The sequence below is a fragment of the Polypterus senegalus genome, chromosome 4 (genome assembly GCF_016835505.1).
Source record: "Polypterus senegalus isolate Bchr_013 chromosome 4, ASM1683550v1, whole genome shotgun sequence".
Taxonomy (NCBI): domain Eukaryota; kingdom Metazoa; phylum Chordata; class Cladistia; order Polypteriformes; family Polypteridae; genus Polypterus; species Polypterus senegalus.
Window position 1 is genome coordinate 62,308,771 of NC_053157.1, and position 17,514 is coordinate 62,326,284.

Sequence of the window (17,514 nt, forward strand, 5' to 3'; positions counted from 1 at the left end):
GCTGTTCTGCCGCTACATTTCTTACTGTGGCTCTCCTTGAGCTCTTCCAGCGCTATTGGGATTCTATGTTGTCCATAACCAGTCAGATTGTAGAACTTCTCCTCCCATCATGCCTGTCTTCACTCCAGACATTTATAACATATGCATTGGTAAAGAGAAAATATGTCTTTAAACTATGTGAAATATGTTAAAAATTCAGGAATGTGTATACTTCTGGGTCTTGAACGTATGTAATAATATGTAATCAGTTTTACCAATATGACTTTATGTTGTGCTCAATAAATTATTCATTGGTCTCATCCACTTTTTCTTCTATACGATTAATTACAATATACACAAAGTTTTACTTTTTTTGTTTTTTAGATGACAGAAAATTGTTAAGAGATCCAGTCAAATACAAAACACTCGTGTGAGGCCTACATAAACCTTACCCTTTTTCAGAATCAGAACATAATTTATTTTAAAGATGTTTTTTTACCTTTTATATTCATAGTGAACTGAGATGCAACCAAATAATCGGGTAAATAATTTAAAGCACTGTAGGGCCTGCAGCCCACCATTCCATTGCGACTTGAGGGCACTCTGACCTGAAAGGCTCCTTTTTAGCTTGTTTCAAGCATGCAAGCTGCTGGAAGATCAATAAATAAAGACAGCTTAGATTCTCTCATTCTTGCAATACTTTTGTTCATATTATAAACAGAAAATGTCTAACTTTGAAACTTTTAGCTTTATTAACAATCAAACTGGAGCATTTACAGTGTTGATTTCCAGCATTAACAATAAAAGTTAAATAAGTTCTTGATTATTAAGACTACCTTTTGTTCATAAATGATACAAACATTATAAACCTTTATTTCTTTGGCTCATCGAAGGTGACGGCTACCAGGGCCGACTCTTTGGGATTATCAGTTCCTTTACTGTACCTGTTCGCCTGAATCACAACGCGGTCTCTTGCACCAGTCCGATGAGGCTGTGTGGCCGCTCGGGTTCTGCCCGCTGGCCTTCTCCCTGTCGGTGGTCTGCTTTTGCCTGTGTGAATGTGCTCAGGTCCCCACAGCTCTGGAGATGAATCAGCCTGGGGCGCCTCATGCAGGGTAATGTGTTTACAGTCCACGAATGCTGCTGGGAACTTATAGCCTTCAGAGATTCAAAGTAAACAAACAAAAGATTAAGTACCACAACTGTGAAAAGGGACGACAAGAAGAGCTGCTGTAGTAAAACTGGACTCAAAAATGAAACCATGACAATGATGCTGACTATTTTTCTAATGCACATCTTCAGCTTCACAATGTTACTACCATGGTCTGTGTCAGGACCACTCTGAGGGTCACTAGCGGTAGGCTGGCAGCACAATCAGTTTTTTCAGGGTGCTTTATGTCTTTTCTAAACCCAGTTTTGTTGAGCACATCATATCCTGCTTTCTTCTCTGCCCTGAATGATCTGTGAACAAACTGAGTCAAGTCCTCTGTGTCGACCGGCTCACATAAGCCACGGTGGAGTTAAAAAGGGTGAAAATCTCCGAGAAGGTGAGGATCAGAGCCATGGTTTGCATTTGTTTCGTCAGCTGAGGAAAATACATAAACTGGCATAAGAAGGTGCTGTTTGAAGGGCTGCCATGTCTTGAATGGTGACGGCGTTGTGCTGTATGAGACAGTGCACTGTCATGGCCAAACTGGCAGCACAACCAAGGTTGTTTCCCACCTTGCACAGCTGCTGTTGTGATAGGCACTGGCTCTCCTTGAACGTATAACAGATAAGATGGTCTCAAAATAAAAAAAATAAATGAATGCATTTGAACTGTAGTTGAGTCTGTTTCCCCATCCCATGTGTTTTTGGTGCAGTTTCCTTTGATGATGTTATCTGCATCATTTAGCACATACTTAATGTTGTTCTATTTGAGAAAACCACCATTGATTTTTTACTCTGTTAGTTATCGCTGCTTTGTTTTAAACTTCTGTCCATCTATCAGTGGTAATGCTTAGTCCGGTCATGGATAAAGGGGCAATGTAATTTATAGCAACGTATTCTTGTGTGTTGAGCAGATGGAAAGAGTACTTTGAGAGGCTGATAAATGAAGAGAATGAGAGAGAGAAGTGGTTGGATGATGTGGAGACAGTGAATCAGGAAGTGCAACGGTTTAGCAAGGAGGAAGTAAGGACAACTATGGAGAGGATGAAAAATGGAAAGGCCGTTGGTACCTGTGGAAGCATGTAGGTGTTAAGGTGAGATGGCAGTGGAGTTTTTAACCAGATTGTTTAATAGAATCTTGGAAAGTGAGAGGATGACTCAGGAGTGGAGAAGAAGTGTACTGGTGCTGATATTTAAGAATAAGGGGGACGTGCAGGACTGCAGTAACTACAGGGGAATAAAATTGATGAGCCACAGCATGAAGTTATGGGAAAGAGTAGTGGAAGCTAGGTTAAGAAGTGAGGTGATGATTAGTGAGCAGCAGTATGGTTTCATGCCAAGAAAGAGCACCACAGATGCAACATTTGCTCTGAGCATGTTGATGGAGAAGTTTAGAGAAGGCCAGAAGGAGTTGCATTGCATCTTTGTGGACCTGGAGAAAGCATATGACAGGGTGCCTCAAGAAGAGCTGCGGTATTGTATGAGGAAGTCGGGAGTGGCAGAGAAGTACGTAAGAGTTGTACAGGATATGTACGAGGGAAGTGTGACAGTGGTGAGGTCTGCCGTAGGAGTGACGGATGCATTCAAGTTGGACATGGGATTATATCAGGGATCAGCTCTGAGCCTTTTCTTGTTTGCATTGGTGATGGACAAGTTGACAGACAAGATTAGACAGGAGTACCCATGGACTATGATGTTTGTAGATGACATTGTGATCTGTAGCGAGAGTATGGAGCAGGTTGAGGAGACCCTGGAGAGGTGGAGATATGCTCAAGAGAGGAGAAGAATGAAGGTCAGTAGGAACAAGACAGAATACATGTGTGTAAATGAGAGGGAGGTCAGTGGAATGGTGAGGATGCGGGGAGTAGAGTTGGTGAAGTGGATGAGTTTAAATACTTGGGATCAAAAGTACAGAGTAATGGGGATTGTGGAAGAGAGGTAAAAAAGAGAGTGCAGGCATGGTGGAATGGCTGGAGAAGACTGTCAGGAGTAATTTGTGACAGAGGGGTATCAGCAAGAGTGAAAGGGAAGGTCTACAGGACGGTAGTGAGACCAGCTATGTTATATGGGTTGGAGACGGTGGAACTGACCAGAAAGCAGGAGACAGAGCTGGAGGTGGCAGAGTTAAAGATGCTAAGATTTGCATTGGGTGTGACGAGGATGGACAGGATTAGAAATGAGGACATTAGAGGGTCAGCTCAAGTTGGACAGTTGGGAGACAAAGTCAGAGAGGTGAGATTACGTTGGTTTGGACATGTGCAGAGGAGAGATGTTGGATATATTGGGAGAAGAATGCTAAGTATAGAGCTGCCAGGGAAGAGGAAAAGAGGAAGGCATAAGCGAAGGTTTATGGATGTGGTGAGAGAGGACATGCAGGTGATGGGTGTAAAAGGAAAAGATGCAGAGGACAGAAAGTTATGAAAGAAGATGATCCGCTGTGGCGATCCCTAACAGGAGCAGCCGAAAGAAAAAGAAGAAGATTCTTGTTTTGAAATATTTCAATTTTTAATAACATGATTGTTTTATTTCTTGTCTTGGCAGCATGTACTACCAATACCATTTCTGTTTTATACTCTGGGTGGCAGGTTCATGCTGTGGTGAGCTCTACGCTGAGTCACAAACTGGGACTTCTGGCCGACTCTGAGTGGCTGTGGATCTTTCTGCTGGTATTCCACATCCAAACACTCGACTAACTCTGCAGTATTTCTGTACCTGCTTTAGTGCCCAGTGTTGCAGGAGGTGATAGATATCTCTCATAAATGACATGGATATTAGGCCATCTTGACAATCTTAATGAATGCAAGAAGAGGCAAAATATGTTATGCTTGTCTTTAAAAATGAAAATTGTTTTGGCTGCATCACAAATGACACCAAGAACCCCAATTCCAAGGATTCTGTTTGTGAAACAGCGTATGGAAAATGAATTTTCCAGAATATCTGTTTGTGGATAAGCTGGATTAGATAAATCAAAATAAAGATCTGCCAAAATTCTAAAGTTTCAATGATCATTTGAGACAGAAACAGATAAACAATTCTCATCAGCTTTATTGGGTCATGCCATGCATGTAAACTGCACCCTTTCTTACTGTACAATTTTCTTTTCTTGTTTGGTTTTGTTACCCACCTAATAACTTCCAGGTTAAGATGTTTTAATTATGAAGTCAGCAATGAATTTATGTCACTTGCAATGTGCTAAAATTATTAAAAGAATAATGACCAATGAAATGTTGTGTGCACTGAGAGATCAACGGGTGATATGTGAATGAATACTGTAAATTATGGCTAATATTTTATAAAGAGTTCTTCAATAAGATAATAAAAAGACACTTTTTAAGTGTAAATTAATTAAATCACACAAACATTAGGATCTTTTCCTTCAGACAGACAGCAATAAACCAATGGATAAAAATTACCAAGAAGTGCTGCATATTTGAAGAACTCTCATAATTCCACTCAGTGTCATTGGGTGATTCGGATTGACAGGCCTTATTGGTGAACAGCTTGTTCTGGTCAAAGCTGATGTAATACAGTATTCTAAAATGCACATTTTTCAAATTTGTGAAAACAAGAGAGTACATGAAGAAAGTGCTCAGAGACTAATGTACTGCTGATTGCTGCTATTTGGTGAATAAGGACCGATGCGCTCACACACCGTCCCACTTTACCACATCAGCACTAACAGCTGACCGGGGCAGATCTGGCAGAGCAGACTCACTTGTGGTAAAGGTGGCCACATTTAAACCACTGAGCAATTCAGTCTACTGCCGGTGTTTGTTAACAGAGACGCAAGGCCATCTGCTTGATGTTGTGCACCCGTTGACAAATTTGGAGTGCTGTTAACATAGTTTTGGTCATATAGTGTGGATTAAAAAATATAAAAGATAAATCATTTTTATCATAGCATAAACTTGAATCACTTGTTGGAAAACTCACATTGTAAATACATTGTTTTTGGAATAATATGAACATTTTAGGTCCCAGTTCAAAAGGTTTGGGACACGTTCTTTTTACTTTTTGTATTGTTATCGCATATTATTTCATTCATTTTGTATAAATTACAATATACCTTATTTGTTGACATGTAATAAAAGAAAAATAAGGTCAGGTGATAATAAAAAACTAACATTTTTACATACATAGCTTCATTTAATCTGGAATATACTAGAATATATCTGTTGACTTTGAATGAAAGCCGAAAAAGTCAAATAATGAAAACTAAAATGTTAACATAATATACCATAGTGCAAAAATATTTCCCATCCATCTGTGGAATCCTACATATATATTATTTTTTAAAGTGATACAAACCTCAGATCAATAAGCACAAACCATTATTTGACTAGCTCTCATACCTGGTCCTAGGGAATTTTTTTAATATAAAAAATCGAAAACCAATTACCTCCTGAACTCGTTTATGAATTGCATGGCTTCCTCCTGCTTCACTTCTTTAGAATTAGAAAAACAACAACTGTACTGCATGTAGTTTTATCAGAAACCTAGAGAGACGTACAGGTCTTATACATTGGGGCACCCTAAAGCAGACTGGAGTGCCTATGGCTTGTGGGCCTCGGCATGTCAAGGGCTAATCTATATTAGAGAATGCTTATATGCTTAAGTAATACTGAACTACATACTGTAGATCAGGGGTGTCAAGCTCATGTCCTGGAGGGCAGCAGTGGCTGCAGGTTTTCATTCTAACCATCTTCTTAAATAGTGACCTGTTTCTGCTTCTTTTGTCTTCATCTTAACTGACTTCACTCAGGCCCCTTAGTTGTCTCTTTTTCCTTAATGAGCAGCCAAACAATAATGAGACACAGAACAAGCTGCCACATGACCAGCTCCCCTGTGCCCATCACACAATATCTGAAAATAAATAAAGGTGAAGGTATCAGTAAGGCCGATCTCTCAGGTCTCCAAAATATTTTGATGGTGCTCTTAGAAAAAACAGAAAATCAACAGTTTTGGAAATGTCTGCTGTGGCAGAATGAGAGCAGCAACAAGCCATGGAATTAAATAATTAACAGCAAGAATCGTCTCCTCATTAAGAAACTGGTCGGAGTGAAATAGGTTGGCATTTGAAGCCCCAATTTAGCTGGTCATCTGTTGGTTTGTTTCACATCTCATTTCTGTTTGGCTGCCATTTAATGAAGAAAAGAATCAATTCAGAGGGCTGAATCTTTAAAAGCAGGGCTATTAAAATGAAGGGAAAAGAAGTTAATTGGCAGTGAATACTGGTCACCGATTAGGAAAAGGGTTAGAATGAAAACCTGCAGTCACTGCGGCCCTCCAGGCCCGGAGTTCGACACCCGTGCTGTATATCATACAAAGGGTGGAATATTAAAACAAATACAGTGTTCTTAGTGTTGTGAAAAAAATAAAAAATACTCTTGTCTTTAAAAGATTATACAAACATAACTTCAGAATTCAGAAGCGTCAGCTCAATTCCACAGGGGTATACACATGAAGATAAAGTTTATTGTTCTGAATTGCACTTTTGAATGTATTCTAAATCACTATGTGAACAGTGTTCTCAGCTACAAAAAAATGATTGATTACCAAGGGGCATACTATAGGAAGCAGAAGAAGAATTAGAAAAGGAAAATGTATTTATAGTAAAGATAAAGAACCAAACAAATTCTACTGGAGAAAGTTGGGACAGCTTAGAACTGCAGAGTCAAAAAGCCAAAGCCAAGAAGCTGCTGTGTCTGGCAGTAAGCTCAGTATAGTCAGCCAAATATAATTTGATGTCTCAGAAATACTGTAATGTTCTAAAATGATGCACTTTCATACTTTCAGTAACACTGGTGTTCTCAAAGCTATTCTCTGACTCACCTGATCAATGAAATTTGCACTCAAAACTGCCTCCTCCATGTGCTCTTCATCAGACTTCAAAACAATCTTTATACTCTCAACCAGCTCCTTTACCTCAGGTGGCATTGTGTTTGGCGTCTGCTCTAGAAATCTAGCAACTATCTCCTTTGTGTCTCTGTATGTCTCATAATCCACCATTGACCTGGGCCTTGCTGCTCTACGAATTCTGCCCTTTTTTCCATGCCGTAAGGTGACCATTGATAGGTCTGGACGTGTCTCTGTCTGGGTGGCTGCTTCACAGCTCTTCACTATGGAAAAAAAAGACAAGTGTTAGTAGAATAATGGTGGTGATTGATGATTAAAGGCTAAATTTCACATTAGACAACTTTCCCATTGATTTTCAGTCATAAATATCATTCACATAATCATAGTCAGGCAGAGGCAGTCAGCGGCTTGCTTTATAAAAGCAGATACACAGAAACTCACTCCAACTAGTTTGCAACTTGCTCTGAGAACTGACAACCAATGACTGCTCATCTACAAGTACAATGCATACAATGCAGCACTGTGGAATAAGACACGTGTTTTGGGCCTCACAAACAGAAGAGAAGATCCTCTGTCTGGTGTCTTGTGTTTTATGTACCAAAACAGAATAGGAAAAAAGGGCAGAGACGGCAAATGAACTTGTCGAACCTGTGAATCCTCAGTACAGTACAGGTTCCATCAGGTGGCACGCTACTGATTGCATGCATGCAGTCGTGTAATTTTATGTGCCTGGCAATGTCCAGTTGTGTAAACTGACACAGTCCAGCAATGAGACATGCTCTACAACTAGAACTAGCGTGATATGACATCACCTTAAGCCATGCTTAATACTGAGAAAAAAGCTATGTAACAGAAAAGAGCAATTCAGGATTCTGGTTGGCAACCCCCCAGGCAGACACGCGGTCCAGTCCCGCCCTCCGGAAATGACCCTCTATCTGCTGCAGCCAGGTGTTACGTGGGCGACCCCTTGACCTGATTCAGCCATTCGGGTCACCAACAATGAGGATCTTACGAGCTGGATCACCCTAGGGAAACACGCCACATGGCCGTAGTGCCGTAACGGACGCTACCTCACAATGCAGGTAAAGTGCCTCATTTGGGACTCCATGAGCAACTGCTCATTCGACACAAAGTCAAACCAACGGTACCCAAGGATTTTCCGGAGAGACACAGTACCAGAGGAGTCCAGTCTTTGTCGCAGGTCACTGGATAGCATCCATGTCTCGCAACCATAGAACAAGACAGGAAGCACCAGGACTCTAAAAACTTGGACCTTCATCCTTTTGCATAGATATCGGGAGCGCCACACACCCCTTTCCAGCGACCTCATGACCCCCCCATGCTCTCCCATGGGTAAGTTCACAAATACCCATTACTTGATAAATATTAATAATGTAGGGTAGTGTCCTTTAGTGTATAATAAAAAAAAAATTGGAAACAGATATTCAGCCTGGTTCTGTTTCACTTTATTATTGAATTTATAGATCTCTGAGTATTTCCCACCTTGAAAATATCAGTGTTTATGACTCCATTATAGCAAAGTAGAGACCAGTAATCACTAATAAGATCAAGTATGACACCAGATGTACAAAAATGGACTTTGGTGAACTTTGACATTTCAGTGGATAGATAAATTAAAAGTGAATTGTCCTCCCCAACATGGATCCTGATAAATCTGGAGAAAAGGTAACAATGCTTTGAAAACCAAGAACCTCACAACAGTGACAAAGGATGGTGGTGGTGGTATTGTCATACTTGGCTGCATTTATGAATGAATGAATTGCCATCATTAAAGTAACCATGAATTCTCTTCTGTACCAGTGAATTTTTCATTAGAATGTCAGGCCATCTGTCTATGGGTTATGCAGCAGTCAATGATCCAAAACACTGAAGCTGGTCCACATCGGAACATTTACAAAAATGTAGATTTGCAGAAAGTTCTACTCAAACCCAAAATAAAAATGACTGATATGCTGTGACTGAACCTGGAATGAGCATTTCTTGAATGAAAATCCATAGACATGACTGAATTGATTACTTTCTGTAAGAAAGGAGTAAACTAGAAATCGCCTATAGGGCTGTGAGACACAAAGATCAGTAATAAGAAGAAACACTATGTTGTAGTGCAACACTAATTGTATTGATTGTTGCATACATTTTTTTAAATAAATTAAATAAGTAACAGAATGTTATATTTTCACTACTTAATTAAATCCAAGATGAACAGTATGCATCAATGCACAAAATCAGACAGCAGAAAGTAACTTTTATAGAACACCAGTACTCACGCTCAGTTCTGAAGTTCCCTGTGGGATTTTTATTCCAAAGAGTTTCTAAGTGTTTTAAGAAACATTTTGTTTCAACATTAACATTGCATTGTCAGAAATATACCTTAGCTGCTGTTCAACTTCACAACTGCCTTGATAAAGCAATATTTTAATCCTCTTAGTTAGACACCTTACCATTTTATCAATTATTCTGCTATCATAAATATGCACCAAAAAGCCAAATGGTGCTTGCAACTACCAAACCTCCAATTTGAAAGAAACATTCACCTACAATTCTGAAGCTAAAATAGATAAATCTGCTATGCATGTTTCGTCACACTTGGTTAAATAAAAAGTGATGACGATGACCACAGTATTAAATGGATGCCCTTATCCTACATTTGCTAACCCAGCAGTCATTCTGAGTACAAGATGTTACCTGTGGTAGACATATCCAGCAATGCAGGGTCACTGATTGATCTTTTCAGCATTTGCCTGTGAAACTGCCTAAGAACTGTCATAGAAGACTGAGGGTGAACTACAATTATTGGGGGTCCAGTGCAATCATAACCTGTTGAGAAAATACACATTACCTATTCTTGTTTTAAGAGAGAAACATTTTAACTGATTCCTTCTGGAAACATGCAGTACCCAGAGTTCATTCTTTTCACATTATTGAGCACCACTTATAAAATGTACCTCCTAAGTCAATTCTATTTCTAAAATGAATACCACAATCTTCTTGTGTGATATCAGACAAGAGTAACTTGTTAACTTATTGACTATAACAACATAACCAGGTAGCAATAGCAGAAGGGGGTAGCACTAGAACATGATGCAGGCCTTACTTAACAAAGTCTAATTTTCAAAATTCAAAACTGTATAAGATCTATAAAAGATTTATTCATTTTTTTCTTTGTTAGTTATTCATTAATGTTGTTACCTGATCTTGTTTATTTTTTCTTTTCTTGAAACTTTCATTTTGACATCTTGTAAAGCAATTTGAACTATATTGTTTGTATGAAAATGTGCTATATAGATAAATGTTGTTGTTGTTGTAGCAGCAAAGGGTTCCCATGTTTACTTTGGAAGATACACGCGCTAGATTTGTATCATGAGCTTAATATTTGTATCATAAGCTAGCATCCCACACCTATTCTGTAGTGAAGTATACACATATAATTTATAGGAAATGCTGCTAAAGTGCACCACAATCAACTGCTCTGAATAATTTCTAATTTTAATACTTTTAAATAATTTCTATTTTTTTTACGTAAGTTGAACAACACAACTGTCATCAGTTAGTCATTTACCAACCCGCTATATCTTAACACAGGGTCATGGGGGTCTGCTGGAGCCAATCCCAGCCAGCACAGGGCACAAGGCAGGAAACAAACCCCAGGCAGGGCACCAGCCCACCACAGGGCACACACACACACACACACCAAGCAGACACTAGGGACAATTTAGAATTGCCAATCCACCTAACCTGCATGTCTTTGGACTATGGGAGGAAACCGGAGCACCTGGAAGAAACCCACGCAGACACGGGGAGAACATGCAAACTCCACGCAGGGAGGATCCGAGAAGCGAACCCGGGTCTCCTAACTGCGAGGCAGCAGTGCTACCACTGCACCACCGTGCCGCGCACAACACAACTGTTTTTTCCAAATTTCCCTTTAACAAAAAGTAGCACATATAGATTTAGTTTTGTTGATATCAATTACCAAAACATCTTTCTCAATTTTTTCAACTTTTAACTGTATACATTTAAAAAAATTAATATGCCATTCATAAAACTTTATTTTAAACTGCTGTTATTGTTTCGATAGAATTAAAAGATGCTGAAAGACCAATGCATTAAAAAAACCCAATGAAATAACTTATTTACCATTGGCAGAAACATCAGAATCTGCAGGTTCATGTGATCTTCCTTGTGGTCCTATAATCTATGCAACAAAAAGAAAAAAGAATTAAAACACAATTTATCCTGGCTATATCGTAAAAATAAGTGACTAGCTCAAAAACAAATGCAGGCCACACTCAGTTTAGAATTAATTGTGTATTTGATGATGCAATAATTGCTGAAACGTTTTACAGTTCATAAACCAAAGACACAGAACCACAGAATACTGATTGTTAATTAAAGTTAGTAAATTGGAATGTGAAAGGTATGAATTATGAGCTTAAAAGAAAAACAGTACTGTCACATCTATGAGACCAGAGATACACCTAATTACTAAGGACCAGTCTTCTTCTTTGATGAAAAAGAAACTGGACTGTATTTCACTCGAACTTTAATAAGAAGACACAATGTATGTGAATTTGATACACCAGGTAATTCCTTTTAATTGCTTCTGAAACTACAGACAATCCTGAAGGGAACTATATTATGGCGATGAGGAAATTAGAGAAACTAAAACAGGTCAGGTCAACACACATGTACTGAACCTAGATGATAATGAATTTATGATCCAAATCTTAGCTCATACAAACTCATAATAGCAGGAGACAACAACAGCTGCCAAAGCATTATCTAAAACTGCTGCAATAATTTTAAACTTCATGAATGATTCTATCCAACCAAATCCACAGAGATGTCTCTGCCTTTATTCAAGAGAATATTAATTCTCTACAGTACATGATAGTTATTCGCAAATTGAGAATTTCTTTATTGGCAACAACATTTTTGTCTTTCTTAAATCTTGAAAATAGGATGCAATTGTTATCTCTGACAATTCTCCATTTATTTTGGAACTGAAATCACTATGAAATACTGAACCCCTTCATTTTACAAAATGACAACTTCATTAAATTTATCACCTCTCAGACTAATTTTTATTGAGACCACTGCAAATCCGAAGATATCAGCAGGGACACTTTGGGAAGCCTTAAACACATAAATGAGTAATTATATAATTCATATCTCATAAAAACAAATAGAATACTAAATGGACATCAGAAATAATTACTGGGATTTCCAAAGTTAACAAAGAATATGTACACTCACCCAATAACACTTTATATAAAATAGCTGTCACTACAAACAGAATTTAATCTTTTGACTACAGGAGAAACAGAACAACTAATTTTCAACTCTTCAGCATGATTTTAGTTCAACAAATACATAAAAAAGACTAACAGAACAGAACAGCACAGATTAGAAATGTAAATGTTTAGTTTCAGGTATTATGTGAGGTCCACAAGTCAGCAGGTCATGAGTTGGCTCGTTATGCATCTCATTATCATTTGGCTGCTAATTAAGAAAAAAAAGAAATACTTGAGGTGTCTGAGACTTAAATACCAAGTCAATTAAAACGAAGGCAAAGGAAGTTAATTAGTGGACATTAATTAAGAAAATGATTAGAATGAATTTCAATATAAAATCATTTGCAATAAAATTTCATTACTATTATTTCTTACTACAAAGTAAACTAATTAAGATATATTGTTAATAAATGGAGAAAAGTATTGGTTATACTCAAACTGAAAAAAAGAAAAGAAACCTGATGAAGGCAACATACTGTAGCTGAAATGGAATCTTCCTTTCTTTTGTTAGCATTGGAATAACCTTTACTTTTTTCTTATTTGCAGATACACGCTGACACAGCCCTTCAATCCATTTTGAGTATATTTAATTTTGGGATGAAATAATAAAAATATGAACAAGAATATATTAAAATCTTAATTTCTAGTTTGTGGCTGTTACTTTTGCACTGTTCTACTCAGACTGTTGCCTAGAAACCTTAATACATCTCATTATTATTTTAAAACTGTTGTCAGAATTCATTAAAGAGTGAGTTTGGTATTTTTCAAGTCAAGGTATTTCTTGGCGCACGGTGGCGCAGTGGTAGCGCTGCTGCCTCGCAGTTAGGAGACCGGTTCGCTTCGGGTCCTCCCTGCGTGGAGTTTGCATGTTCTCCCGTGTCTGCGTGGGTTTCCTCTGGGCACTCCAGTTTCCTCCCACAATCCAAAGACATGCAGGTTAGGTGGATTGGCGATTCTAAATTGGCCCTAGTGTGTGCTTGGTGTGTGGGTGTGTTTGTGTGTGTCCTGCGGTGGGTTGGCACCCTGCCCAGGATTGGTTCCTGCCTTGTGCCCTGTGTTGGCTGGGATTGGCTCCAGCAGACCCCGTGACCCTGTATTCGGATTCAGCGGGTTAGAAAATGGATGGATGGATGGGTATTTCTTCACATATCATATAGTAATTTATCACATGAAATTGCCTTCTACGGTGAAACATATTTTATAAATTTAAAAACTTAACTGGCCCGCTCTTGTGTTTTATAATGGAGCGTTTTTTTTATACATTTGGACCAAGGTACCTATTAGCTCCATTATAAAATACAAGAGCGGGCTTGTTATTTTTTAAAATACATAAGATGCTCTTCAATTTAGAAATCAATATCATGTGGTAAATTAATATATACTGTACCATGAATTTTCATTTATTTTTAGGTGTTGTCACACACATCTGCATGGGAGACAGTTTATGGGCTCAAAAGTAAGTGTTTTTCAGCTGAGCCAGGGGCTGGTGTTGTCCAATAATACTCTCTCCTATTCTCTTTCTGCAGACCCTCATCATAACCCGCCTCCTAAAGACGTCACTTCTGTCTCTCAAGGTCCCGCCTAATGATGACACCACTTCTAGTTCCAGTTCAATCAAGATCCCACCTCTTCCTATTCCCATTATATAAATCCTCCACCATCTTGTCTCAGCCCACTTCTGCACTGACCTCATGTCTGTTAAGATGTTTTCTTATTTTTCCACAATTTTCCAAGTATACAGGGTTGATAATTCCCCAAACCTTTATGATCGTGACTGAGTCTTATTACAGTGTGAATAAAGTACAAATGTTAATTAAATATATAATGCATTTTCATACATTTCTTAGATTCAGATCATGTTTATCTATACTAATAAAAGGCAAAGCCCTCACTGACTCACTGACTGACTGACTGACTCACTGACTCATCACTAATTCTCCAACTTGCCGTGTAGGTAGAAGGCTGAAATTTGGCAGGCTCATTCCTTACAGCTTCCTTACAAAAGTTGGGCAGGTTTCATTTCGAAATTCTATGCATAATGGTCAAATAGACCTCAAAAATACGCTCAAGAAAACATGCATTATATAATTGAGAAGGCAGCGAAACAATAAGAAGCGAGTTCTGCTACTTGAAACAAAGCACGATGTAAACCTACACTTTAAATTAAGTTCATAGACAGGCTGCCGCTGGCGTTTGTAATTTAGTGCCTGCCCATAGAAGGCCGTCCGTCAGCGGCAATCCAATAGCAAACTGCCACGGGTAAATATTCACGGGTGAAGGACTGTGCTTATGGAGAGGAAGATGAGATGGTCAGGGTGGTGTTTGACACAAACTCAGCGAAACTGCGAGAGAAAGTTTTAAGTGCCAGGACTAAGGTAACATTAAATAAAGCTATGGACATAGCACGAGATGGCACCAGCACAGCTGGGAACCTTCGATGCAAGTACACCGAGTGGCTCACGTGAACTGGCGCAGTGCACAGATAAAAGCAACAGTTCCAAAGAGCTGAACAAAACCGAATTACACAGTTGAAAAGGCAGCAAAAATATGAAGCGCCTGATAAGCATATTCATAAATGCAGCTACTGTGGAAACAAAGCACACGGTGGAAAAAGTCAATGTCCCGCTAAAGGAAGACAGTGTAAAAAAAACCCGTGCATGCAGTGTGTCAGGTCTCAGATAAAGAAGAAGACGAGCTGTTTATTGATGCAGTAAGAAACGAATCGATGAATGAAACCTGTCATCTTTACAACGATTGACAAACACGGAATGTAACTTGAACACAACACATCGTACAAATACGACCCTGATTGAAAGAAATAATGATAATCAAATCCTTGATGACAGCAACATTCAATAACACTCACAAAACAATTACTGTATATTGACAATCATGTTACGTTATTTTAAAATGTTCCCTTTTCTTTTCATAACTTCTACTTCTCCACTGCGATCGCGGGTATATATTTAAATGTATATATATACCCCTATCTACAGTACATACTCGATAGACAAGCCACATGCTGTGGCTCAATTGTAGAGTCTTCCTCTAATGCCGACATTCGAGGTTCGATTCCCGAGAGGGATGCACTGAGTATGTACGCGCTACTGATTCATTTTACCTTCGCATCTCCTTGGTTTGGGACGTATGAAAAATATTCGGTTAACGCAGAATCATGTTACGTTATTTTTAAAATGTTTCCCTTTATTAGCACAAGCACAGCTGAGAAGCTTCGATGCATGTACTCCATAACGCGTTAAAAATAACGCATTTAATCACACTTTCAATTCCAAGCAAACGGGAACTTTTGTCAATGCATCATTTCCTGGTACATCCATTACACTGATGCACACATCACAGCTACAAAAATGTTAGAGTCGGAATAAAGCGCGTTCCTACGACTGATCATTTCGACTTCCGAGCGAAGCCTTGATAAAAGCATGGTTTTGTGCACAATGAAAAGCAAGCAAAATTAGATGCATTACAGAAAGCGGACTTTGTGGCTCTTACTGGGGATCATTGGACTTCCGTGACCGTTAGTAATTCTATATACATCTAATTACAAAATGTTCAATGATCACACTGTTTTAGCCTAATGTACAAAATAATTTTGGCTAAGGTTACTCAGAGTTTAAAGATTAAGTTGGTCAAATTACCTTTTATGTTTCTGACTTATTTTTTTCAGAAGAAAAACTGCACTTTATGTTGAAATTTTGGTTATTATTATTTAAAGACAATACTATTCTGAAAATGTACTTAAAGTACTTAAACTACCACTTTATTTTTAAGTCTGCCCAATTTTAACCAGGGATGATATTTTTGTTTCTGTTTTGAATTCAAATGCAGTTTAAAGGCTTTTTTTTCAGAAATTAAAACAGCTTCAGTTTACAATATTCATGTACATGTCTATTATTTGATTCTGTCGCCCACTAAAACACTTTTAAATTAAAAAAAACATTTGCGATTTGGGGCAAATTTACATGTGCGATTACATACGATTAATCAAGATTAATTCTTACACAGCCTCTAATTAATTGGATTAATTTTTTTAATCGAGTCCCACCTAATATATATATATATGTGGATATATATATGTAGATTTGTATATATAAATGTGTATATACAGTATATATGTAGATATGTATATGTGTATATACAGTATGTATATATACAGTATGTATATATATGTATGTGTGTATATGTATATATATATAACTGTGTATATATATGTGTATAGATGTATATATATATATATATATATATATATATATATATATATTTATATATATATGCCAGCAACACTCATGACAATGACAAAACAATTACATTGTCAATCATGTTACGTTATTATTAAAATGTTTCCTTTTCTTTTTACTTCTCGCTGCCAATCGAGGTATTTTGCTATATATATATATATATATATATATATATATATATATATATATATATATATATATATATATATATATATATATATATATATATATATAAATAGATAGATATGACAACAACACTCAATATCAATGACAAAACAATTACATTAACAATCATCTTACGTTATTTTTAAAATGTTTGCTTTTCATCTTCATAACTTCTTTAACACACTACTTCTCCGCTGCGAAGCGCGGGTATTTTGCTAGTATATATATATGTGTGTGTGTGTGTGTGTGTGTGTGTGTGTATATGTATATATGTAGATATGTATGTATATATATATGTTTATATATATATATGTGTGTATGTATATGTATGTGTGTATATGTAGATATGTATATATATATATATATATATATGTATATATATGTGGATGTATGTGTATATATGTATGTATATATGTATATATATATATGTTTATATGTGTGTGTGTATATATATATATATTTATGACAGCAACACTCATCACTCACAACAATGACAAAACAATTACAGTCAATCATGTTACGTTATTTTCAAAATGTTTCCTTTTCTTTTTCATTACTTCTTTAACACACTACTTCTCAGCTGCAAAGCGGGTATTTTGCTATATATATATATATATATATATATATATATATATATATATATATATATATATATATATATATATATACAGTATATATATATATATATGCCAGCAACACTCATGACAATGACAAAACAATTACATTGTCAATCATGTTACGTTATTATTAAAATGTTTCCTTTTCTTTTTCATTACTTCTTTAACACACTACTT

At 37.3% G+C, this 17,514-nt stretch overlaps 1 protein-coding gene across 3 annotated transcripts in view; it reads right to left on the reverse strand.

Moving 5' to 3' along the window:
• Positions 1-523: 523 nt before the first annotated feature.
• Positions 524-17,514, reverse strand: part of fam189a2 (family with sequence similarity 189 member A2) — a 39,941-nt gene continuing 22,950 nt past the window's right edge. Inside the window, exons 8-12 of one of the 3 annotated variants that reach the window (XM_039750754.1) lie at positions 11,143-11,200; positions 9,691-9,822; positions 6,961-7,247; positions 924-1,137; positions 524-628 (exon numbers count right to left, since the gene is read on the reverse strand). In XM_039750754.1, coding sequence (XP_039606688.1) covers positions 937-1,137; positions 6,961-7,247; positions 9,691-9,822; positions 11,143-11,200 — 678 coding nt within the window. In that variant the 3' untranslated portion in view covers positions 524-628; positions 924-936. Of the gene's footprint in view, positions 629-706; positions 1,138-6,960; positions 7,248-9,690; positions 9,823-11,142; positions 11,201-17,514 lie in introns of those variants that run through there. The other 2 variants (XM_039750755.1, XM_039750753.1) reach the window with 2 other exon arrangements.